Below are 25,325 nucleotides of genomic sequence, written 5' to 3'. Positions count from 1 at the left end.
TAATAAGAATAAAGAGCTCACTCCACACATGTAGCTAAGTATTTAAATCAGCAGCCAGATCTGGGAACTCTGATCTTACAGCTGTTTCTGCCAGAACAGACCTAGCAGAGCCTTACCTAACAAAGTACTAAGGAAGGGAGAGGGCTAGGGGACAGTGAATTACCCTAGCAGCTTACCATCACTGAATGCCAAGTCTCACTTTCCTGTATCTCCACCCCCTTTTTTTTTGGTACCTGTGCTTCTGCCTCTTAATTTGTGCTGGCTGACTCCTCTGTGTCGGCCGGACTCCTCTGTCAGCTAACCTAACCCACTAGGATGTGAGGAATCAATTCACTTTTCTGCTGGAATGACATGTTGCTGTTTTAGGGAGTTAAATCAGCTCCTGGAAGGATCTGATGGGACAACTGAGCTGGCACAAGGAAGGTAGTTTAATTATGTGGGTAAAAACAGGAAACAGGAAGAAAAGAAGGGAGAAGAGGAGAAGGAACGAGCCTTCCTCACTCAGTGGCAGTAAACTGCTATGACAGCTCAACCGCTTATGAAACCAAAGCTGCATGTGCCCTGGCTCAGATATATCCCATTCCTTCAGGCACTAAATTAAGATGCACGGGTGAGCTGTCTAGTCACCCGGGACTTCCTCTACAATCAGTGGAGAGAGATGGATTTCTCCAAAGAGCCATTCAGCCCTTTCAAGAACTGAACTGCTCTCAGAAGGTCATGTGGGAAACTTGTCTTCTTATTTGCCTATCAGGGAAGTGCTTTAAATTACTGAAGATGAATCTAAGCTACTGTCCATTTTTATAGCTTGTACAGAGCTGTGCACTTGTGATGTCATGGTGCAATACTGTGATACTACATCTTTTAAAGCATTTATGTTTCTTCCACACTGCACTTAATACAAAGAAATTATTTCACTGTGCTTCCATGCAAGAAAGGAAATTACATACTACTTAACACCTCCAAGCACAGAGCAAGGCAATGCTGTGCTGGACAACAGAGAAAAAATCTGATAAAAGTTAAGGATAAAAAAAAAAACAAAGGGAAAGAGAAAAACTATTGTGTAATGCAGTAATTGTGATTATGTTGCCTCAAAACCCTCAGGTCAGATCACCATACATATCCTGAAGATCAAAACAAGGGCCAAATCCTGAGGCCTTGTAACATTTTCTTAGCCAAAACTCTCTGTGACTGACAAAGCACAGACCTTATCGAGCCAGTCTACAGAAGCTCAGATTGGTACCAAAAGAGTACTTAGTTTTGCAAAAATATCATAAACCAAGCAATATAAAATATTTAAAGGTATGTAGAAAGAAATGTAAAAGTAAACAAACAAACAAAACAAATTGTCCTCTCACTGCATATCCTTCTTTCCTTCTAAATCAGACCTAGACTTCTGCCAGGTTATACAGATGAGACTGCACGACTAGTATACAAAACTGTGCAGCTCATTTTTTCAATAGTATTTGTTGGAATGGAATAGATTATTTCAGATAGAAGGGACCTACAACGATCATCTAGCCCAACTGCCTGAACAATTTAGGGCTCTCCAAAAGTTAAAGCATGTTATTGAGGTCATCGTCCAAATGCCTCTTAAACACTGTCAGGCTTGGGGCACTGACCACGTCTCTAGGAAGCCCGTTCCAGTGTTTGACCACCCTCTCGGTTAAGAAATGCTTCCTCATGCCCAGTAGTCTGTTATTGAAAGGCTATGATCATAAAAAAACCAGTGAGGTTTAGGTGACTCATATGCTCAATGTTTCCTCTCTCGGGGCTACTAGTATCTATTCTGTCCCGGGCTCAGTATGTCACTGCCTTCAATTGTTAAAATAAAAATATTATTTTAATTGTTAAATTCAAAAAAATGATAAAGTTAAAATTATGCTAGAATTCATGTTAAGCAAACCAGAAATCAGGAAAAAGCTTACTTATTTATATGATTTTGATTTAGAAACTACCCCCCCATTCCTGCAGTTTTCTGTGCTAAATGTTTGGACACAATTTACTTATAGAGCAGATATGATGTACAGTGTTTTCAGATGGGAGAAAAGTGCCACCAGCAAATTCCAGAATATACCCATAAGGGGAAAAGAACCCTGAATGACAGCACTTTCTTGAGGATTATTTGAAAGGAATCTGTTCTGGTTCTTATCCATTTCTCGTTACTTTGGCAGTTGAGACCCTTATATGACAGTGAAAAAGCAGTATCTAGTGCCCACATCTTTAAAAGTAAGCCCAGATGCCCAAAAGAAACCCATTTTGAGGAAGCATGTTGACAGCTGAGGCAGTGAATGAACATGCTGGTAACAATGTTTATCTAGTACACTGCTTCACCTGAATTCCTTAATTTCTCTTATCATCCAAATGTCTGGTAAGATTGGGTGTACGGCTGAAAAGAGCCTAAGAAAAACTTTTGCAAAAACAACTTTTATTTGAGCACATATTGCACAAGCCTAGATGTTTTTCTAATAGAGAAAGTGGTTTTAAGCTTCACATTTGCCTGATGTGAACCACGAAGGAAAGACAGAAATGGCTCAAACACTGACCATTTCGATTTGCTTCAGGTCAAGCATTCTTTAACGTACCACAGATTTCTGGTTCATCATGTACAGCTGTGGGAGCTGCATGAGTATCTCCGCAGACACATCTTTGTCCAAGACACCGTAGATGATGGGTGGCACTGATGTAAAAAGGAGATTGAAAAGAATCAAGATCCAGTAGTCGGTCATTGATGTGCCTGAAAACCCACAGAAGAACTGGTACCAGAACAGGAGGTTCACGTAGGCCTGAAAAGTCAAAGATGTCATGATAAAATGTTACCTGTAGACAAGTGTTTCAAAAGCCAGGAGGAAAGCGGGCAGACCTTAGGCCTGGTTATAGTAATCTCTGGAAAAATAAGTATAAATGCTGTGGAGTTCATGCCAATCCCACAATTTGAAATTGTATTTGACTAGCACACAGCTAGTACATTTCAAAATTGGACATGACTTGTTTAAATAGTCACGCTGCCACCACATCAGTAATGCTCATTACCCACTGTTTAATCAAATCAAACAATGGCTTTGAGTGGGAAATTCAATCCAAGGAATGAGTCTCTGGTCTCTGCAGGCATAAATGGAAAACTGAATTGTTTGACATATGCTTTTTGTGTCTTTTTGAACGCATTCACAATAGAAACTTAAAAACAATATAAAGCTCCACTAAACCCTCCAGCACTCTCAAATACGCAAGCTGTGATTTCCCTGGGATGGGACAGCTACATACCACATTCTTGTAGAAGTAGTAAAGCACCATGTTGGCGAGTCTGGTATAACACCAATGACCATGGACAAGCAGCAGCTTCCTGAGGTGTCTAAACTGAGAGATTGCAAAGTCACTTGCCATCACAGCCTGCAACACACGTGAAAGAAAGGATATGTTATATCCAAACTGTTAAAGATAAGCTTCAGATACTACCATGTGAGTAACTTACCTACTGTTGGAAATTCTTATTTTATGATTTTTTTATATATAGTGCTTATGGTCTTAGCCTCACTCAGATTCAAGCCCCTCCATACAACATTTTACACTAACACCCAGAGCTCAGCCCAAAATAACATAGGCAGGAACATGGCTGTCTTTATTATTACCACATAACTGCACAGAAATCACTGATGCTTAGGCTGGACAGGAGTAATAGTGAGTTAGGTGACAGGCAGCAAGCTCTGCTGTTTGGAGTTTGAACCCCTGCAGCATTCGGCTTCTGAGTGCTCCTGGGAGAGTGCTGCAGTCTGGGTGTGAGCTCAGGCCGCAAACTCTTGCCCCTGTACTGTAATGGACTGTGGAGTCACTGGGCCTCCAGGGTAAGCTCTGAACCAATTTAAAATGGAATCTGATGTCATTTGCAGCTGTCTTTGTATACACTACCTGCATGCCTTCTTGGCCCGATATTCCCACACCAGTGTCAGCCACCTGGATCATACTGACATCATTGGCACCATCACCTAATAGAGAAAAGAAAAGAGGAAAAATCAAAACTAACCTCTCTTATTTGAAATGCAACCTGAAGGCAACTTTGCTGGCTATCACATTGCCATGGAGGTGGCAGGAAAAGACAAATATACAAGAACACCAGGAGTGTTCAGAGAAAAACATTTTAATGGCCAACAGTGCAGCCTATGGAAAACCCTACAGAAAGCAGGATCAGTAAGTGGAAGGCCTGACTGAAATGAGCTATATTCTCCAAATGGATATTAGCTGTTCCTTTTGTCAGAATTTAGTTGGCATGGCTTTAGATTACCATGAGTAAGTTTATGGACTAAATCTGGTAGTTCGAAAGACTAAAATCATCTTTATGCCAGAGACAACTACGATTCAAAGGATTATCTTCCTCGTAAAGTAAATTTTGTGACAGACATTCACAAAAATATAGGAAAGAAGAAACCAGCTTTTAGTTCTTTTCAAAGAACAGAAGATAACAAAGGACTCACCTACAGCTAATGTCATTGCCTTTAGCTTATTTCGCACCAGTCTGACCAGGACACTCTTCTGCAGTGGTGTGGCTTGGCAGCAGACTACAGCCCGACATTTTTCTGTGAGTTCCAAGAAAATATTCTGTAGGCTGTCATGAAGGACATGCTCTAAAGTTCTTCCATCAATAACCAGGCCAGCACTGAACCCCAGAGCTTGACTGGATGGACTTGCAGAGACGTTCCCAAGATTCTCACTGGGGGTTTTCTTGCCAGAAGTATTCTTCTGGATGCCTTCTAAAATTTTGCTCATCACCAAGGCACAGGCATCCTAATTAAAGTCAAGAGAAAGGCAACTTGTTAAATACTGTTTGTGTTCCCTTTTCAATTTATAAAATACATAAGGAGAAAAGGTCAAATGCTGCCCTTGTGTAGCATTTCACTTGAATCCAGAAAGGCTCAGACATAAGGCTGAATAACCCTTTTAAATCACAAAGAATGCAGTCTGTTGTTAATAAAAGGGCCTGCGATTTGACTTTGCTTAAGTAGATCGGCTTGGCTACTGTACTGGGAGAAGGGAAAACACTGAAGCAAATCAGAAAATGTTCATAGACTAGCAGAAAAAACAACCATTAAGGATCCTGTAATATAAATACAGCTTTGATAGAAGACTTTTGCTCTCTACATTCTTTTGTCTGGCATGCAAAGCCAAAAGTGCATTTCAAATCAGAATATAGGTGAGCTGCAACAAGCAACTGAAGAACTGGCCTTGTGGAATTTTTTATCTTGTCAGAATCAACATAAGATGTCAAAAAAATTCTTGATATCAATATATGTAATGCACATGCTATACGGAAGAAAATACCGTATTCTTAAATCTCCTCATTATTTTACTTTGAAATGCAACAGTATCAAATCCTGTCTATTTTTTATTTCAAAGCCCAGTTAGAGGGAGGACACGCACTTCTGCAAAAGGGGCTCAGTTCTCACTGTTAAGATACTCGTTCCCCAGTAGGAAAGAAGGAAGAAGTGTAAGCAAAAATCAAACTGCAAGCTTTCCTCAAACACAACTGGACTAAAAATCCTTTCTTTTTCACTTTATTTTCCCTACAGTTACCACTTGCCACACAACCTTTTATGGCAGATACAAATTTCTAAAGTAACATATAAGCAGAGAAAAGAAGAAAAAACAAAAGGTCTTAGAAAAATCCTCCAGCCCTTTAGAGAAGTCTCACATTTCAGGTCTCTGCTCTGAGGAGAGACATTTCATACGTTGACTTTACCAGTTACAGTTAGTAATTTCTCTCTTAAGAAACCCAAAATTGATAAAAAACAAGGTTTGAAAAACAGCTGATTATAAGCACCCACAAGGGGACACAACGATCAAGTAGGGCTAAACTTATCACCCAAAACAGCAGCATTTTTAACCACTCTTTACCACATGACTCAATTACTGGGTGGTGGGGAGAAGGTGGCTTTTTCTCTGATACAATTGTTGGCAGATTAGTTTTCTTGAATACTGTGCAATGTACTTTAATGAGGAAATTCTTTGTACATTTATGCAAGACAAGCAGCGCTGAGTGAATATATTACACAAAGCAACACAAAACTTAATTCAATAGAATTTGCATGACAATAATTCCTAAATTGCTAATATGCTGTAACTCACAGCCGTTAGAAGCATGTGAAGCATGTCAACTCTCTGACCTACCACAAAGAGAAATTAAGCAGTCTATTCAATTAAAATAATTCATCATAATTTAGGGACTGTATATAAAGAAACAGATGTTATATACATATAAAGGATTTAAAATTTTACCCACAAGGAAGCAAACCGTCAGTTTTCCAGCATTTTCATCTTCCAAGAAATCATGCTGTCTTTGGTTGGTTGGGAAAGCAGAGAACATGTTATTTTTCCATATTGTCCTGTGATATAGCCTGACTGAATTTTTCAGTAGAGAAAAAAAAAAAAGAAGTGTAATCTGCCACTCACCCTACTCTCTGATTTCAGAACGAAGATTCTGTCATCTGGTTCCAGTAGCTTACAAGCATAGGCAATGTTGACAGCTGTCTCTCTCTTGTCACCTGTCAGCATCCATATTTTTATTCCCGCTTTCCGTAATGCCTGTATCGTGTCTGGAACACCCTCCTGTAGGCGATCTTCAATGCCAGTGGCACCTCAATTTAGACAAGCAGAAAGATTAGTGCTGCTGTATTTCCAAAACGCAAATGCTGCCAGAGTGACAGGACAAGATGGTCCTCTGTGTGTATCTACATCCCAAAACAGACACCCTACTGGGACATGCTTGGGAATTCCTCCCTTCCAAGTCTTTCTGTCCCAGAGCCCATCACATGCGAAACTGTTGACACATACCCTCGTTACAGCCTCAGGGGCCTCCAACTCTTCAAAAGACCCTTTTAAGTCAACTTTTCTCATTCTCATGGTTGTTTCATCCCACAGTGGCTGTGGGACACAGACTCTCGGGCTTCTCATGACAAATATACTCCATTATTTCCATTCCCTGCTACCTCAGACTACCCCAAAACTTCTTTCATGTATCACCTTGATCCTTCCTATTTCTAGGCCCACTTCCTTATTCTCAGCTCTGCTGAATTCTCTGTACCTCTTGTCCCAAGGCCCCACCACTTCCACATGAAAATCCCCCTCTTCTTATATGATATTTTTGCACACTGCAAAGACCTGTCATTCATCATCAGGTTTCTCAGCTACTCATCACTGCAGTACCTTCTGTCCCAGGTCCTTTCAATTCATAGCACTAACTCTGTGTTTTGCCATTCCTCCTGCCCGCACTGCAACCTCAACATCTTCTCCCACTGGGAGGAGACACATCCTGTAACACACATCCCTCAGTGCTTATATAAAGACTTTCAACAAAAAAATACAGAGACTTTAGCAGAGATATCCTCTTTTCTGGTGTGCACAGCAGGCAGACCTGTGTCCCTAAAGCCAGCTTACAAAATCTTCTGTTCTGGTAACAATGAGGTAACACAACATCAGAATAAAGTAGAACCATCTCTGAAAAGCTTCAGTGCCAGTGATTTACTATGGTACAGGACATTTTCATGGCTTTTTCACAATACAAATCATACTAAATCATAACCAGGAGACATGGTTTGGCTTGTGGGATTCTCAGGCTAAGACAGTTTCTCAGAAAGAAACTTCAGCTGGTTGCAGCTAGGTTCATTCTGAAAGACAAACAATAAAAAAAATTCAAAGCAAAGTTTTCCCTCCTAGCATGTTTCTAGTGCAGAACTCTAGCCTGCAATTTGTACATAAAGCACTGTCATATGGGGATAGGTAAGAGCCAAAAGGTCAGACAAATTTCTGACACTACAGCTATTTCTTTAGTAAGTAGCTGCCAACAGGACACAGAGCTCATGGCCACTGGTCACCAGGAAGACAAAAACATCCAGGTTCTTGCTCTGCACTCTGCCTGCATTTTAATGCAAATCAACAAAAGAAGCAGGAAGGAAGATGCTGGGATCTATTGGATGCAAGCTTCCTTGAAAGACACTGCCAGGTATCGAGGGAAGAAAGAAAAATGTTGTTTCAATTTGGGCACTCTATACACTTAACACTCTCCTTCTGAGGTACTTGATCACCTCGTAATCGAAGAGAAGCCAGTTTCAATATGTATACTGCTGAGATCCTGATCTGTGCTTAGTTAAGTGCTGCACATTAGGACTATTCTTTCCAGAAATAGTTTTCCATTCAGATAAAGGCCTGAGGCTTTATATATATAGCTATATGGATTTCATACCTGCCTATGCAGTGGACTACAAACCACTGCTGTCCTCCATGATCTTGGCAATACTGAGATGATTTGAACTTTTGCTTGCTGTTCTTTGAGGACAAAGTCTTCATTTCTCAGTCCTAAGAGGACAGTCAGAGTTACAGCTGCAGCTAAGGAAGGCTCAGAGAAGTGGAATGAGAAGTGCTATAAGTAGTTCTACTCTGAGGATCACAATGTACATACGCCCCAGGCAGGGGTACCTAAGCTAGCAGAGGTACTGAAAGCAAGCACCTTCGCAGTACAAAACCATTTACCCTTCTTATTCTCACTCCCATTTAATGTTGGGGCCAACTCCTATTGATTACTGTCCCACCAGAAACGTGAGACAAAAAAATGCCTTGGCCTGCAGGACAGCAGGTCTCCACAGCAACTTGACTTCCCTCTGCTGACTCTATTTCAAAAGGGTACCTGTACAGCACATCATCCCTTAAAACTACAGCAGCTAGCAGCGCTGCTCTGGCTTCTCTCCAGAAACTGAAGCCAATAATCCCAGAATTCCTTTTAGTATCAAGGTTTATGGCATTTGCCCTGAGCAGATGTGGCAAAAAATGAGGGAATGAACACCTTTCCACACAATATGATCTGTCTCTCTTCAGCTTCTAGCATGAGCTGCCTTTACTACCACAGTCAGATCTCTGCACTTTGTTTTCCAAGTGTTTCTTGCTCGGCAGCCCTCTAGAGTTATTATCCCAGACTGCCTGCAGTTTACCTTTTACACATCTACACCAAATGTTTTTCGTTTTCTTTTGGCCTCCTCATTTCTGCATAGCTGAATGACCATCAGAGGAATGGTTCCTGCAGAAGCATGCCTGACTTCTTACCTCCATGTTATTACAGGAGGACACAGCACAAGCATACCTGCTGTGCCACAAACCCAACAGTGATGGAAAACATACCAGAAGTGGGATCCCTGTGAATGTTTGCCCAGGCAGGCCTGTGATTTGTTATTATCATTTCACATGCTTATTATGACGACACTTAAAAACTCCAGTGAGCACAAAAAAGAAACCCAATAAAAAAAAAATCAGTAAAACTTTACCCTTTACAAACAACAGAAGAGCACTAGCTGTCTTCAGTGTGTTACTTACCAGCAAGATTTATGAAAATTCAGGAGTGACAATAAATTCTAGGTCTGTAGAAAGCCATGTGTTACACAAATAGAGCTCTCTGCAGGTAGGTTCCAATTATGAACATCACAAGCAGTTTCCTGGGAGTTACAGCATTTTCTACTTACCGAGCAAAGTTAATTCGGTCTCAAGCCTGATGGTAGATTCAAGCAGCAGCTCCTCCCTGTTGTCAATACTGGTTTCTGCTAAAAAGTGATGATTTAACCACTCTGCATACTCTGCATCACTCATCACCTACAGAGGGAGAGAAAACATACAGCAGGTATCCATATTGTGTTTTCAAAGGTGCCTCAGAAGTGTCCTCACAGTTACTTCTGTTGCCCACATACTGAATCTAGAAGTGCAGCCCCGGCAGTGCATTACTTACGTGCCTCAACACGTCCATGGATTTAATACGATGTCCATAGTGTTAGATTACTTTGTCAGGCTTCACAAGCCAGGTTGCTCACCAGCACCCTGCAGGTTCCAGGAGCTGCCTGACAGATTTCCATTTAGACGGAAGGTAGGCAGGCCAATGAGCAGAGTCTACTCTCCCTACTGCTCATTAATTGCAGCATTGACACAGCCGCAGAATCACTGCACAGCTGTGTACAGCTCGATGACTGTACAGCTACACAGCCTGTACTTTCACTTTGCATAAGGCTTTGTAAAGAGGTCCCTTGCCTGTTTCAATCCCTATGGAATTTTACTTCTGAGCAGCTTTGAATTTAAAATGGAATCTCAAAATGTCACTTAAGTTTTGCATCCAGAGCTTAAAACACTGCAAACTGTGAAACCCAATAAAACGGGTCTGGCTTCGTTCATTTTCTGTGTCTGGAATTCCAATCAGGGTCAGTTTCACACAAGGAGACCTCCTCAGGACTCCTGAAGAAAAAACAGGCTATTTGACAACCCCTGTTTTAGAATTAGGCTATTAAGCTGCTTGGCATCCTAAACTGACAACAACTATGGCAATCTAACAGAAGTCAGGAATTGATTTGGGTCAACTTACAAATTCCTCCTGAAAGAACATAAGGATAAACAAAACGTGGCAATGGAAGCATCTGTTTAGAAGTGGTGATGTCTGCTCCACTGGTGATAACACTCAGGGTGGTCACAGACTGTTAACATTCTTAAAAATACGTATTAAAGGAGTACCTTCTTAGCAATACACAGAGTGCGCAGTCCTCTTCTGGCATAGTCATCCAAATGCTTCTGAGTTCTCTCTTTAATCTTTTTTTGTTCCATTTCCGAATTATTAGTACCTACTATCACGCAAAAGCAAAGAAAGCAAATTAAATATGCATTCTTAGCCTAAATTTAGCAGAAAGTTTTGAAGGTCTAAATATGTTTTAAAAATACAGAAATGTTAACAAGTTTTATTTTAACTATGAACGTATCTTCATGTTTGCACAATGTACTGCGGCTGTATCTATAGTGAGCATGCAGTGCATCAGTCCGCACAAGCAGTGAGGGGGAACCCATCTGGTACTGATACATCTTTGGATGCCACCAGTATATCAAAATGTTTTTCTAAAATAAAATTATTTTCTAAAATGAACTGGGCCACAGACACCCAAGCAGCTTTACTGTCACTGGTCTAGTGGGAGGGAGCTAAAAGGGCAGTTGCAAAAAAGCTTTTTTAAAAATAACTGTTAAAGGGGTACACTTTGCAGACAGGCTGTCTAGATAATCAGAATCTGGATACCTGTTTGGAGGTACTGTTTCTGCCCCATGGTCTACAATGGCTTTCTGTCTAGACTTTAGATGGCTAATATTGGGTGAGTTAAAATCTACCCTTGGAACTGGAAATATCCCTCTTCCTCAGTGAGATCAGCCAGCCATGGAACATACAAACCCAACTTCCTTTTGCAGAAAGCAAGCCTTTAAAAATAATTCCTTTATATTACTTTCCAAACCATTAAAAATAAAAACCTTGGAACATCTTCTGAACTTAAATATGTTTAGGTATTTATTTCTAACATACACAGATCATACTTTCTCTTCAGTGCCTTCAGTAAAAATCAATGACTGTTTGCTACAGCGTATGAATAAATCAGTTAGTGCTTAAAAGAACATAGTGCAACCCTCCTGTGGCAGATTCAAAAAACGTTTACCCCCCCCCCCCCGAAACAACAGGGACCAGCAGGAGGCACCACACAACTTTACAGATACTATTATTACACCTAGAAACACAGAAATAGTCAGTAGTCAAGGGAAAAACACTGAAAAAGTAGTGATAGGTGACATATGCTACCAATACCTCTCTCCAACAGCTCAGAAACACTAACATTGGTAAAAGCTAGAAAGTATCTCATTCTAATAAACAGCTCTCACTGTGTAGCAGAAGCCAACTATTCAAGCAGATGACCTTACTTTACAACTGGAAATACTTCAGCTGGCTCCAAAGGGTCTGCTTAGACACCACTAAATCCTTTGAGTAACAGCTGCTTCTCTCAGTTTCCACACCAGCACAGAGCACAGCTATATCTAGGTGACAAGCAATACTACTTTTCCAGGTTCCCTATAAGGAATTATTCACAGATAACAGTTCTGCTCGGTTACTTGTCTCTTCTCACGAATCAGGCCATCTGTTCAACTGTACTGAAGAATGACAAAGGTGAGCAAAGGATTAGAAGTTCTATAGATACCTTCACATGCAGTTCTCAACAAATCCATCATGACTGAGTCTGCACCTTTTGTGTACACCACCACTTTGCTGGAGATTGGATGCCGAACCACCACTGACATCCTTTTCCGCACTGAATCAAAAGGCAGGATATGCAAAAGCTGAAAAGTTAAAGATCCCAGGCCTGCGAGGTCCACAGTTACTTGATCTGGAGTCCTAGACCGTAAAATGCATTTGTAAGCCCTAGCAGCATGAACCAAGGCAGCTTCATCTGGACTCTCAGCTTCATAACATAGTTTAGGTAAAGGAGACAATTCAATAGATGATGCAGCACTGTTGTGTTCGCAGCCAGCAGCTACATTGGCCATATCTAGTTCTTGAGACACTTGGGAATCTTCTGGGCTGTCAGTATTGCAAGTCTCAGCAGCCCTTTGAGCAGCTCCATCCAAAGCAGGTGAAACCAGTTTCATTCTGAAAATAGACAGTTTGCTCACAAAACTATTGGGGCTTTCAGATGATGACTCTTTTACATTTGGAAGTGGGGAGGAACTTAGTCTCCGGACCGACAGCCTCTGGAACATTTGCCTGATTTCTTCAAGTGATTTAATAGGCGTCCTACCCAGCGAACAGTGCCTCATCTGGAACAGAACAGTTAGAGAAAGCATATATGTTAAATTCTTCATATTTTATTACATTAAAGAAATACAGCTTACAAACTGTAAACATGGAAACAACTTACAAACATGTTTCTTAATGAATGTATTATTTTAAAATTTACCATGAGTTTGATTGCTTGTATTAAAGATGGCCAGCTCAATTAAACATATAACCATATGAGTACTCTAAACAGCTTCTGTAAGAGCTTCATTATTCAAACCAAAAGAATTGTAAAAATACTTCAGATCTGAAAACTTCATGCATTCTAATTTTGATTCCTGACTCCATGTAATCATAGAATCTTAAAGTTGGAAAAGACCTCTAAGATCATCAGGTCCAACCGTCGACCCAACACCACCATGTCTACTAAACCATGTCCCGAAGTGCCATGTCTACACATTTTTTTAACACCTCCAGGGACGGTGACTCCACCACCACTCTGGGGAGCCTGTTCCAATGCCTGACCACTCTTTTGGTGAAGAAATTTTTCCTAATATCTAATCTAAACCTCCCCTGGTGCAACCTGAGACCATTTCCTCTTGTCCTTTCACTAGTTACTTGGGAAGAGAGACCAACACCCACCTCACTACAACCTCCTTTGAAGTAGTTGTAGAGAGCAGTAAGGTCTCCCCTCAGCCTCCTCTTCTCTAGGCTATACAATCCCAGTTCCCTCAGCTACTCCTCGTAAGACTTGTGCTCCAGACCTTCATTGCCGTTCTCTGAACACACTCCAGCACCTCAATGTCTTTCTTGTACTGAGGGGCCCAAAACTGAACACAGTACTCGAGGTGCGGACTCACCAGAGCCAAGTACAGGGGCACAATCACATCCCTACTCCTGTTGGCCACACTATTCCTGATACAAGCCAGGATGCTGTTGGCTGCCTTGGCCACCTGGGCACACTGCTGGCTCATGTTCAGCTGGCTGTCAACAAGCACACCTAGGGTCTTTTCTGCCAGGCAGCTTTCCAGCCACTCTTCCTTAAGCCTGTAGTGTTGCCTGGGGTTGTTGTGACCAAAGTGCAGGACCCGACACTTGGCCTTGTTAAACCTCATACAGTTGGCCTCAGCCCATTGATCCAGCCTGTCCAGATCCCCCTGCAGAGCCTTCCTACCCTCAAGCAGATCGACACTCCCTCCCAACTTGGTGTCATCTGCAAACTTATTGAGGGTGCACTCAATCCCCTCATGCAGATCATTGATAAAGATATTAAACAAGACTGGCCCCAAGACTGAGCCCTGGGGAACACCGCCTGTGACCGGCCGCCAACTGGATTTAACTCCATTCACCACTACTCTCTGGGCTCAGCCTTGAAGCCGGTTTTTTACCCAGTGAAGAGTGCACCTGTCTAAGCCATGAGCCGCCAGCTTCTCTAGGAGAATGCTGTGGGAGACTGTATCAAAGGCTTTACTGAAGTCCAGGTAGATAACATCCACAGCCTTTCCCTCATCCACTAGGTGGGTCACCTGGTCATAGAAGGAGATCAGGTTGGTCAAGCAGGAGCTGCCTTTCATGAACCCATGCTGGCTGGGCCTGATCCCCTGGTTGTCCTGCACCTGTCTGGTGAGCGCACTCAAGATGAACCGCTCCATAATCTTCCCCAGTACCGAGGTCAGGCTGACAGGCCTGTAGTTCCCTGGATCCTCCTTCCGGCCCTTCTTGTAATACTTCTCTTTAGAAGTATGACATTATAACTTTGAAAAGTTGTGGCAAATGGAACTAAACACTTTAGTTCTTCTTCTGAATTAGCAAGACACTTGTGAAGAATAAACCAATTCCATACCCTTCACAGTAACTAGCTATAAGTACTGGTAAAAATACAGTACTTTATACATACTTTTTTAATGTCTGAGTTTAAAACAAAAGACAATTTGCTCTCGTCAATGTTACAAAGTAATTGGCTTACTGTTACTCAGAACAGTTAGGCAGCTAATAGCTTACAAACAAGGAACAAGGCATGCAAGGCTGACATTAATTTCTCATTATTGGTGAAGAGTTAAGAATGAGTTATCACCAGGAAGCATGTTCTCCTTTGCCACTGAAAAGCATAAAGTAAGGACAGACTCTTGCTTCAATTCTACTGCAATGGCAAGCAAGTTGTAGTGTGTAACTGTAATCAAACCAAAGGGAGCCCATTTATTTATGGATATGGCCAAATAGCCCAAAATACGGCCTTCTTACCTTCTGACGTGGCTGATTGGGGACTGAAACTACAACAGTATTACAGATTGCCAGAGCAAGAAAGAAGTCAGTGATGTACATTGTCTCCAAAGATAAGCTGCTGCTAGTTTCTTCTGATTGTTGATAGAAATGACAAGAAATTTGACTGAACTTCTCCAGCAGTTGTGTGTCTGGTACAACATCAGTTTCCTATTGATGAAATGAACAAAACTGTCCATTAGGATCTAAGCTTCATCTCAGTCTCTGGAGGTTAAATCGGTTACAGATGAATGAAATGTGTAAGCTCATACAACTTCCTTCCTGTTAGATGCTGAGTTTGTTATCCTAGGAAGTAGAGAACACTCTGGTGTCTTCACTGCCTTGTGCTAGCTCACTGAAAATGACAAACTTCATGCCCAGACAGGTAAACAGTAGTGCCTTAGTTCACAGACACTACAGCAGAGATTAAGTACGATAAATGCTACTTAGACACCTTCAGGTACAGAGGGAGAGTTTTTACCTCTTGTAACCTCCAATAAATACTGGTCATCTAGATATTTCCTATTAAAACCAAAAGAAAATGCTAGAAACCTCTTAAAACAAAAGCACAAACTGTTATTAAGATGAAGCTGGACAGGCTGAGAGAGTTGGGATTGGTCAGCCTGGAGAAGAGAAGGCTCCGGGGAGATCTAATTGCAGCCTTCCAGTACCTAAAGAGGGCATACAGGAAAGATGATGAGAGACTGTTTATCAGGGAGTGTAGTGATAGGACAAGGGGTAATGGGTTTAAGCTAGAAGACGGTAAATTTAGATTAGATGTTAGAAAGAAATTCTTTACTGTGAGAGTGGTGAGGCACTGGAACAGGTTGCCCAGAGAGGTTGTAGAGGCCCCATGCCTGGAAATGTTTAAGGCCAGGTTGGATGAGGCTTTGGGCGACGTTGGGGGCTGGAACTAGATGATCTTTGAGGTCCCTTCCAACCCAAACCATTCTATGATTCTATGATTTTAGGCGGATCACGGACTCACAGCAGCAAGAACCAAAGCATACACCTTCATGATCCAACAAACATCTGCAATGTCAACTGCAAATACGATGCAGCTAAGCAATCATGGGAGGCTCTGGTTTTGATGGGAGAAAGGATTTCTTAAATGACAAGCACTCTGATCAAATGGGGGTAAAAAGATATTCCTTCATGAGTAATTCATCAGCAATTCAGCACCAAAACCAACAGCTTTTACTTACAATGGGGCTGCTGAAAGCAACATGTCCTGAGTGGGGAACATCACCTGCTCCATCTTCCTTTCTTAATACAGGGTAACTACCAGAGAACTGATTCAAAGGCTTTCTGTTCAAAGGTTCATCCACAGCTCTGCAGTTGTGCCCCTGCCATTCTGACATACAGGTTGAAGAGCCACACTGATGATCAGCTGAATCCTCATCCTCTGAATCCATCTCTTGATAGGATTCCAACCTCTTTGCTATGGAAAGGGAAGCAAGCAAAAAGAAACTTGTCTAAAACACTGCCTAGAGGTTCAGGAAACAAAATTTTAAAGTAAGGAATTTAGTATATAGTTAAGAATAATCCACCATTTATGAAAAATAAAACCCCTAACAAGCCATCACACTGACTTCCTGTTTAGGACATTGCACTTCATGAGCAACACCCCACTGGAATCAATCCTGAAAGGGAGCAAGAATGATCAGGGTTCTAGACAACATGACCTGCATGGAAACAGTAACATAACTTGGAGTTACACAGCCTCCAGAACAGCACATTGATGGCAGCCAAGTAATAGTCTTCAAGTACATGAAGGGCAATTGGATAGAGAAAAGAAATAGCCTATTTTCTATGCACACTGTGGGTAATAGAAGACACAATGGTCCTATATTGTGGCAAGACAGACTCAGGCTAGGTATCAGCAAAACGTTGTCAGAGAAGACGTGACTGAGAAAGCAGTGAATTGGACATCACTGGAGGTCCTGAAGAAACAAAAAAAAAGTATTCATAAAGAATGATAGCAACAACTCTGTTTAGGCCAGAGAAATGGGACCAGATTACCTCCTGATATGTTTTCTAGCCTCATTATTTTATGATGGATCAGGATTGTATGCCAGTAGTTTGATAAGGACAGCTTCTAGCAGGAACTCATTAAAACTTTGTTTATAATTTCTGTATTGGACATCCCCTCACACACACATACACATTTTCTGAGTATTTAACTGAAAAGCAAGTTTCAATAATAAAACATTGTATTGACACGTCTAATACCTTTGCACCAAAGATATAAATGCAGTTCTGTGCCCCACAAATCTAGCTAGGAAGATCAGTGATGTAAAGAACCTCTGTAGCAAATGGAAACACACCTATGCTATCATGTGCTTGTTAAGAACATACTCCAAAGTAGAGTTCTGGGACAGTGTTTGACCACATGCAAGAGGCTGCAATCTCAAACAAGACAGCAGTGGATCACTGTACATGATTCAGCTTTCAAGTTTTTACCTGTCACTGTGAAAAGAGCATGCAACGAGCATCCACTAGCAGTTCAATGTCTGCATCCACAGATAGCAGGGAAAAACTATTCTGAGAGCTGTGCATTGCTTATTTATTTAAGTGTCAATACAAACAATGGCATCTTAGGAAAAAAACAATATTAACGTACAAGCATCTTCTGCAATACCACTAATTCCCTATTTTTTTCTTATTTAAAGTGGCAGCTACTGTACAGTAAAGAAGTAAGAAGTGGAATATTATTCTGTTTTATGTGAACGGGAAACCTATCCACAGTTCAGAGTCCCTGCTCTTGTGACACAACAAAAGAAGGGCTGAGCTCATTCATTGCTGTGGCCAGCAGGGTGTGCTTTTTGATCGCAGTTGTGAGCAGTTCTATCTGGCAGCAAAACCACCAAAACCACAAAGGGTGGTTTAATACACAGCTGTGCTTCACGTGTCCACCTATCAGCACCTCATCTTTGATCTCATATGGAATACTTGCATTGCCCAGCAGCAAAATAGCAATTGTCTGCAGCCACTAGTACTTACATATAGTAGTGGTAATAAAAACGTTGTGGTTTTAACTAATAAATAAAATAATTGATTCAAAGACTTGATGTCACTCTGCCCAATTTTCTCTTGTGTCTGGACTCGTATCTTCACCTGGGTCCCAGAAGGCTTCAAGTAGGCTCTCATGAAATGCATACTGAAAGATGCTACACTATTAGACAATGAATGAGGCAGCAACTATCTAGTAACATTGCTTGTTGACTTTTTGGCTAACAATAAACAGGTGTGTAAGATATAAGTAAGAATACAACTGTCATTATATTTGATGGAGGTACTTATCTTTGCTGCCTTAACACACATGTACACATATCTGCTTGACTTGCACCTTAATGGTACCCTTAAAGCTCTGACTTCAGCATGTATTTTATTTGGGTTACTGTATCCTCAAGGGCAACCATATGTTGAATTGGAGCCTTAAGATATACCACATAAAGGTGGTACACTGCTATGGCAGTCAACAGGATGTTTTAACCCTAAAATGCTAGGTAAGCATTGGCAATCTAGTTGAAGGAAAACAGAGGAAAGATTAGATGGGCAATTTTCCCAGGTTCTGGATTCTGAATATCGCAAGGAGAGAAGCAAAACATAGTAGGAATGACTTCTTCCAGAGTGAGAAAAGAATATTTTGTTCATGGTATCAAATATGTTGGAACTTAACCAGCTGCAAAGCTGCACCTTACATACAGCCTTCAAGTCTCTTAACACACTATATATGAAGGGAAAGATGCATGGCTATTAGTTGGATCAGTCTGAATTCATACCTTCTGTGAGTGTGCATTGCCACATAAACTCATGAAGTCCACCAGACCCCTATCAAAACTTTCAGCTTCTCTGAGACGAGAAAAATGACCTGTTGCGAACACAGGTTTAGTGTCTTACCATTTTCCTCATGGCAATATTCCCGTCCTGCAATGCTGCATCTCCGAAAAACCATCTTATTTTCAGTGAGGGTTCCCGTCTTGTCAGAGAAGATATACTGAATCTGGCCAAGGTCTTCAGCAATATTCAGTGCTCGACACTGAATTGTTGAGTCTGTTTTCTCATGGTAAAAATCAATGTCATTCTGTATTAAATAAATTTGTCCCAATTTGACAATTTCAATTGAAACATAGAGAGAAATTGGGATCAAGACCTACCAAAATAAAACATGGGGATTAAATAAAACCAAACTCTTTGGCCAGTTACAAACATGAAGTAGCTCTACTGAAGCTGAAGAGTTACTTCAAGGATATAAATGAGATCAGAATATGACTCATGTTCAAAGCAAACCAAAGTTACCTGTAATAAAATTATCATCGTCCAGAACATATTGAATCCTGCTAATGTTGGAGGAATCGATTTCCCATCTGGCTTAGGGATGTTAAAGAATGGTATTTCCGAATACCTACTTAACCAAATTCCATGGCCTTGAAAACAAGAACAAGATAAAGAGAGTCAGTTGTACGTAAACTGTATCACAGTTCAGGGTCATGGTGTTAGCCATTGTACTCTGCAGTTCATTCTAAGCTTTTAAACTACCATTTTATATCTTGAGTTTGTCTTCAACAGGAACCCCATCAAAATTAATTATCAATGCACACATGAATACCTTACATGCATTTCTATCAACAGCACATCTACACAGCATATCACAGAACTAAAGGAATACTAACTATACTTGATACTGTTTTTCTCCCCAGAAAAACCTCTGGCAATTAATTGTATCATCTTTGCTTGTCCAGGTTTTAGTTATCCTGTGAACACCATGTCATTATTAAGTGCAGTCTGAAGAAGTTTTTTTAAACATGTTTTAAACACCTTTTTGATTTGTCATAAAAGTTAGTCTGTTACTCAAGCTCATTATTTAATCAACCCCTAAAATGCTGAGTCCTTACAATTCCAGTCACACTAGGCCTCTCCCCACAATGCTGTACATGCATCTCATGTTACCTGAAAAATCCTAAAAGAAAGTAGGAGTTTTACAGAGCAATTAGTGAGAGAAAAGAGAAATGCATCGGAGAAGCAGGTTCCACACCTAAGAACTTGCACCAGGAACATACATCTTGACCACACTCCAGGATTAAACACAACATGAACTAAAACCTGGCAGCATTCCCAACTACTAGGGAATTACGCATTGATAAAGGCAGTTTCCGAGATGGGCTGTTAACATGAATCAGCCCCAAAATAAAACACTAAGCATTGTAGGCTGAGAGAGGAAAATAGACAGAGCCTGCTGATTCTCACTTACCTATTGCACCAGTTAAACACATCAAAATCAGAAGCAGAACACACCAAAGAATATCAGTGTTCACTTTTCTTTCCAATTTACTGCACTTGTAATGAGGGCCACTGTTATTCAGCATGGCTTTGGTTTCATGACCTGTAACCACAACACAGGTTGAAATCCTCTAATAAGCAGGTATCAGAACCACAAGTGCTTTGTATTTCTAAAGCTCTGTGAAAAGGGATATTTCTGTTAACTAATATTTGAACAGAGATTATAAATATGGGTAAACTAACTGCTCCTACAATATATAAATTCTGTCCTAAAGAAAACCGAACAAGCTAAACCAACATCTGTCATGTACACATTAACTTTTATACTATCACTAATATTCCTTCCTATAGAAACAATCTCATTCTTGATATTTTCTATATGATTTCTAATATCTTCTACAAAATCCTGCACGGCATTACAACTGTATGGCTGGATAAATCATATTGATTAGTTTAAAAACCTCTGCCCTTTGATACAGAACACTGAAGAACAGCACTAGCTTCAGTTTTGGACCAGAAAAAATTCCTAAGCAAGCCATGCATCTCCATGTCCATTTCAACACCTTTGTTTACCATCACAAATAACAGTTGGGGACAAGGACCTGTTCACATGGAACAGAGCTGGCCTCCTATGAATAATCAGATGTATCAGTTCTTTACATTGTTAAAACAGAAACAAACCTAATCCAGACATGCATTCTTAACATTTCTAGCTATAGCTACCTTCTGCTGGATTCAAGCTTTTACTCTCCTAATTCTCCTTTGTACGGTATCGCTTCTGAGGGCGCATAACTCTATCTTGTTTGCAAGGCAATCTGTGAAAGCCAGGGTGGTTCACTAACCTGCATATACCACTATGCCTACAACAGCTTCTGTGTTTCTTACTGTGCATCCTCGGAGCAGCAAGTTTTCCTTGCTGAGGCCCACTCGATCCTTATTTGAATGCTCACTGAAAAATAAAAAAGCACATTACTTCAGCTGTATGACTCCAGCAATTACCAGTCAGGCTTGGCAAAACCATTAGGGAGCAGATTTCCCAAAGAACCCGCTAGTCGCTGCCTGCCATTCTGACATTTCTGATTGGACTTTTCAAAAGAACAGGGTAACATGCATGCAGATCACCTTTGAAAATCCAGGCATGTAGGCACTGTATTAAAATTTTCTTGTGTTTACAAGCCTAGCATTTGCCAGCTGGCATACGGAAAGTAGGAAATACTATTGAAAAGAGCTCAAGACAAACACTGGAAGTCTGAAAGCCTATGACTTCTACTTGGATTGCCAACATCTGAAAAAATTTCTAACAAAACATAAAATCCCATTTTAAATATACTGTGAGCACCATTACTCCTGTGGCATACTCACAGTGCAGGTAGGCCCACTGTTTGCCAAGGTGTTTCCTCAGAGACTAGGATTTATATGTATTTATTTTTCTTTTCATATTTCTAATGTGTCAGTGCTCACAGGGAACAATATAGACATTATAACTCTCGAAAACTGAAAAATCAGTCACCCTCTGAAACAGTATTTTGTTTTTCTACTGTCTATAGAAAATCATTAACTCATAAAAAGAAAAGACATAGATAGGCACATTGGTCAAAAGGAGTCTGATCAAGTCACCAATGGTTACACAAAACAAATCAGAGTAGGAGAGGTAGCCAGTCCTTCCCATTTCCAATTCTGAGCAATGCAGCTTATCCAATTAGGCTATAGTCCACACCAAATACTGTAGATATCACATATTATTAAGAGCAGATTTAAAACAGCTATTTCAAATATGGAATACACAACTGCAAAACAGCCTGAACTAAGATGTTGAAAGTATTCAATACAAAATAAAAAGCATTAGCTGGCTTTCCCAGTTCACAATCCACTACTCAGAAAGGCCTTCTGCAGCTCTCTCTGTTGGGCTGCACTCAGAAATGTAGTGATGCAAACTGACTTCTATACGTATTATTTTTTAAAGCAAACATTACAAGCTCTCTCAAAATTAGTAAAAGCACCAAAACGAATTACAATAAAGAGCCACCAAACCTACTTACACAAAGCCTCGGAAGCAACTGAGGTCGTCGTTAGGACTTTCACACTCTATTCTACTGGAAAATTTTTCTGGATCAATTTCAGAGACCTAAAGCCATAGGGAAGAAAAAACAGAGAACTCAGATAAAATGTGATGGAACTTAAAACCAACATAAATTCATAGGTTTAAATATTACTATCTAACAATTTAGCTTCAAAACTGTAAGTTGCTGGTGGTGGTGATGATCTGCTACCCAGCGTAAATCAGACTTACACAGCATGGAAGGACTTCCTAGTAAATATCAAACTCTGGCAAGTATTAGTTGAATTGCTGATATTTTGAGAACACTGGAGAAGAGAAAATGGGTAGAATAGTGATGCTGAAGAAAAAAAATGCAATAAGAAAATCTGAAAAGCAGAGATTTCCCATAGGGGTTTTTTTGTGATATGGAAAAAAAGGCACTGTCTTCTCTGCAAGCAGAATTTCTTCCAAACAGCCATTGTTTCCAACACCTTGACCAGGACGCTATCTGTGCTAATGCAAAGCAAGCAGGTAGAAATTTTTAATGAAGTTTGAGCCTTACTAGTACTGACGAAAGGGCTGTTATGAAAGACTAGAAGTATGTGTCGTGAATAAAGAGCAGGTGAGCTCTTCAGTGAAAAGCCAAGCAAAACAAATATCCTTTATTAATAAAAAATGAAACCTGACAAGAAGAGAAAAACCAAAAGGCCTTATCTTTGGAACTACCTGCAATTACACTTGCAATGTAATTTCAATTAATGGCATATGAGTATGCCTCTAGTATAACAGAGCCATTTCCAACCTAAGTACCTTCCACTAACTCTCTGGAAAGTCATTTCTTCTGCTCTTTAGAAAAAAAAAAAAAAGACCAATTTAAGGTTTCAAACTCCAAGGATAAATCTGTAATTCATAAGTGTAATTGAATTACAGGTCTCTGAGGAGGCTGCACTCCACAACTGAGTGACTTCACACTGTCAGAATAGCAACTGTCAGGTTAAATCGCAATCCTGTGTAGAATTTGAAACTCAGAAGACCTAATATTATTAACAAGTATTGGCTTGATTAAAAAAAAATTTTTGCTATGTTTTGCTGTATTGATTTGTTGCAGTGTATTAACCTGAAGTCAATACAAACGCAGCCTTGGACAGACAGATACCTTCAGTCTCTTTGTGAATTTAATTAACTCTAAAAGACCTCTCTCTCCACTGACCTTTCTCATGTTTATTTGTACAGGAAGTACAACATTTCTGTAAAATGTCAGACAGTATAATTGATTCATGCTTTTTAAGCATTTCCCTTTGTACAATGATTACACAAAAAAAAGCACAAAGAAAATAAGAACTACCCCCAAAATGAAGTAAAATAGCCAAGGCAGTTGATTCTTTTCTTCTACAGCCTAGAAACTGTCTCCAGATATGTATTTCTGGTGAATGCATCTTATTTTTGATGGACAACTAAACTGTTTGACTTGGTCAAACAATTTGTAACAGCACTGAAGGTGTTAGTAGGAGCTTCTTGCAATATACCTTGAAATAGAAACCACAGAAACTCGGGGTGTAACCTACAGTGGGCACAAAGTTATGTCTACACTCTGCCAGTATAAAACAGAGATGACAAAAACTATGTCCAAAAACAAGTATCTTGATATGGACACTCAGATCTTCCTGGACTATAAGTTTATGGTCTATATTTCTTCATTATAATCTTAACTTTGACACAGCAAATATTGACAGTAGAACATTTTGCACTTTATTTCTTGAGATGCTTTCCTGTGTTTCCTGGCATAAAAGAGAAGATTTTCTATGGCAGAATTAAAATTACTTAGATTCTGTGTAAAGGTCCCTAAAGAAAGGGGACAATGAAGATGGGAACTAAGTAAGGAAGCTAGGAGCAATAGGCCCTGCATCAGCCTCTCTAACTGGAATGGGGAGAGAGGCAGCTTCCCAAGGCCATGCCTGCTGCTTTGGCTGTGCTTTTCCTGACAAACCATGGTTTGGTAACATGGTACAGGAATGGAGTGGGTGCATGGCCAAGGCAGAAGAGGCTGCCTGGAAGAAAAGGACATCACTTTCCTCTCCACTAGGTTTGAGGATGCTGCAGCTAGGACTGGATTCAGTCATTGACCACATAAGCTGAGAAGGAACTGAGCAGTGCAGTCCTGTGGCCCCTCTTAGAATGTAATAGGAAACATTCACTGCTCACACTGACTAAGTGCTAATGGCATATTAGCTTCTCCACCCAAGTGAACCTGTGCTTGGTTCAGCTAACTATATGAGGTATGGAAAGGAAAGGAGATTAATCCCTTCTTAATGGGAGGCAACATTTGAGTATCTTGAAAGCAGCAGAGCAATGTCAGTTTGTTCACTAAATAGTTCGTTATCCTCAGGGAGCAGGTCCTCAGCTGTTTTGTGTATTTCTCCGTGAATGCCAAGATGGTTGGAGACACTGAGTTCTGTGCCTTGTTACCTGCGGTTACCTAAGAAGCCTCGAGTTACTTTCCCAATTTCTTTCCTGCTGTCCTTCAAGCATTAAAAAAAAAAAAAAAAAAAAAAGCTATTCTAAGTTGCCAAAAAATAAATTCGGCTATGAGAGTTTCAGCTTGTTTCATGCTTTAATTTTGCCTTGCCTTCTCTTAACAGAATCCCAAGTGCAAGAACAGGTGCCCCACTGATAACCTTTTTCATTGTGTTTCTATTTGCCCAGTCACAAAGAAGCAGGACATAACACCCTTGCAAATAGGTTCAGTCTTTTTAGTCCTTGTCTTCAGATGTTCTTTAATTTGACATAGCTTAATCCCATTCTTCTGAGCTTAAGAAATGGAGAGGTCAGGCAGTGAGCCTCTTACACAGCATGGCCAGTGTCTTGTTGAGCCTGAGTTTATATGGACAAAGCCCATGGCTGAAACTCAGGTCTGTGAAGGTGTCCATGGCTCTACATTCAGAAACCATGCAGTCCTGACAGGACCACCCTACAATGACTACATTTGGAGGGGGTTTTTTGGGTGCTTTTTTTTTGTATTTGAGGATAAAAATAAACAGTCTTGAATGGTGAAGGCATTATCACTTTTTTTGGACAGTATGACTCTTCCTAGCATTTTGGTGCAAGTTTTCTGGAAAGAGAGAAAAGTCTCTTTCTTGAGTGAGACTAAAATCA

General features: G+C 40.5%; 1 protein-coding gene across 11 annotated transcripts in view; it reads right to left on the bottom strand.

The window, feature by feature from the left end:
* ATP10D (ATPase phospholipid transporting 10D (putative)) overlaps positions 1 to 25,325 on the bottom strand; it is a 49,767-nt gene that overhangs the window by 3,597 nt on the left and 20,845 nt on the right. For 4 of the 11 annotated variants that reach the window (XM_054823079.1, XM_054823076.1, XM_054823082.1 and 1 more), the window contains 15 exons: positions 22,174 to 22,259; positions 20,977 to 21,083; positions 20,106 to 20,237; positions 19,154 to 19,281; positions 18,755 to 19,007; positions 16,057 to 16,292; positions 14,834 to 15,022; positions 12,018 to 12,633; positions 10,525 to 10,634; positions 9,495 to 9,621; positions 6,439 to 6,623; positions 4,467 to 4,776; positions 3,904 to 3,980; positions 3,262 to 3,387; positions 2,583 to 2,783 (listed from right to left, as the gene is read on the bottom strand). In XM_054823079.1, the coding sequence (XP_054679054.1) occupies positions 2,583 to 2,783; positions 3,262 to 3,387; positions 3,904 to 3,980; positions 4,467 to 4,776; positions 6,439 to 6,623; positions 9,495 to 9,621; positions 10,525 to 10,634; positions 12,018 to 12,633; positions 14,834 to 15,022; positions 16,057 to 16,292; positions 18,755 to 19,007; positions 19,154 to 19,281; positions 20,106 to 20,237; positions 20,977 to 21,083; positions 22,174 to 22,259 (2,883 nt within the window). The remainder of the gene's footprint in view (positions 1 to 2,582; positions 2,784 to 3,261; positions 3,388 to 3,903; positions 3,981 to 4,466; positions 4,777 to 6,438; positions 6,624 to 9,494; positions 9,622 to 10,524; positions 10,635 to 12,017; positions 12,634 to 14,833; positions 15,023 to 16,056; positions 16,293 to 18,754; positions 19,008 to 19,153; positions 19,282 to 20,105; positions 20,238 to 20,976; positions 21,084 to 22,173; positions 22,260 to 25,325) is intronic. The other 7 variants (XM_054823086.1, XM_054823087.1, XM_054823080.1 and 4 more) reach the window with 6 other exon arrangements.

The sequence above is a fragment of the Grus americana genome, chromosome 4 (assembly GCF_028858705.1).
Source record: "Grus americana isolate bGruAme1 chromosome 4, bGruAme1.mat, whole genome shotgun sequence".
Classification (NCBI taxonomy): Eukaryota; Metazoa; Chordata; class Aves; order Gruiformes; family Gruidae; genus Grus; species Grus americana.
This window is presented reverse-complemented; position numbering and strand designations above follow the sequence as displayed.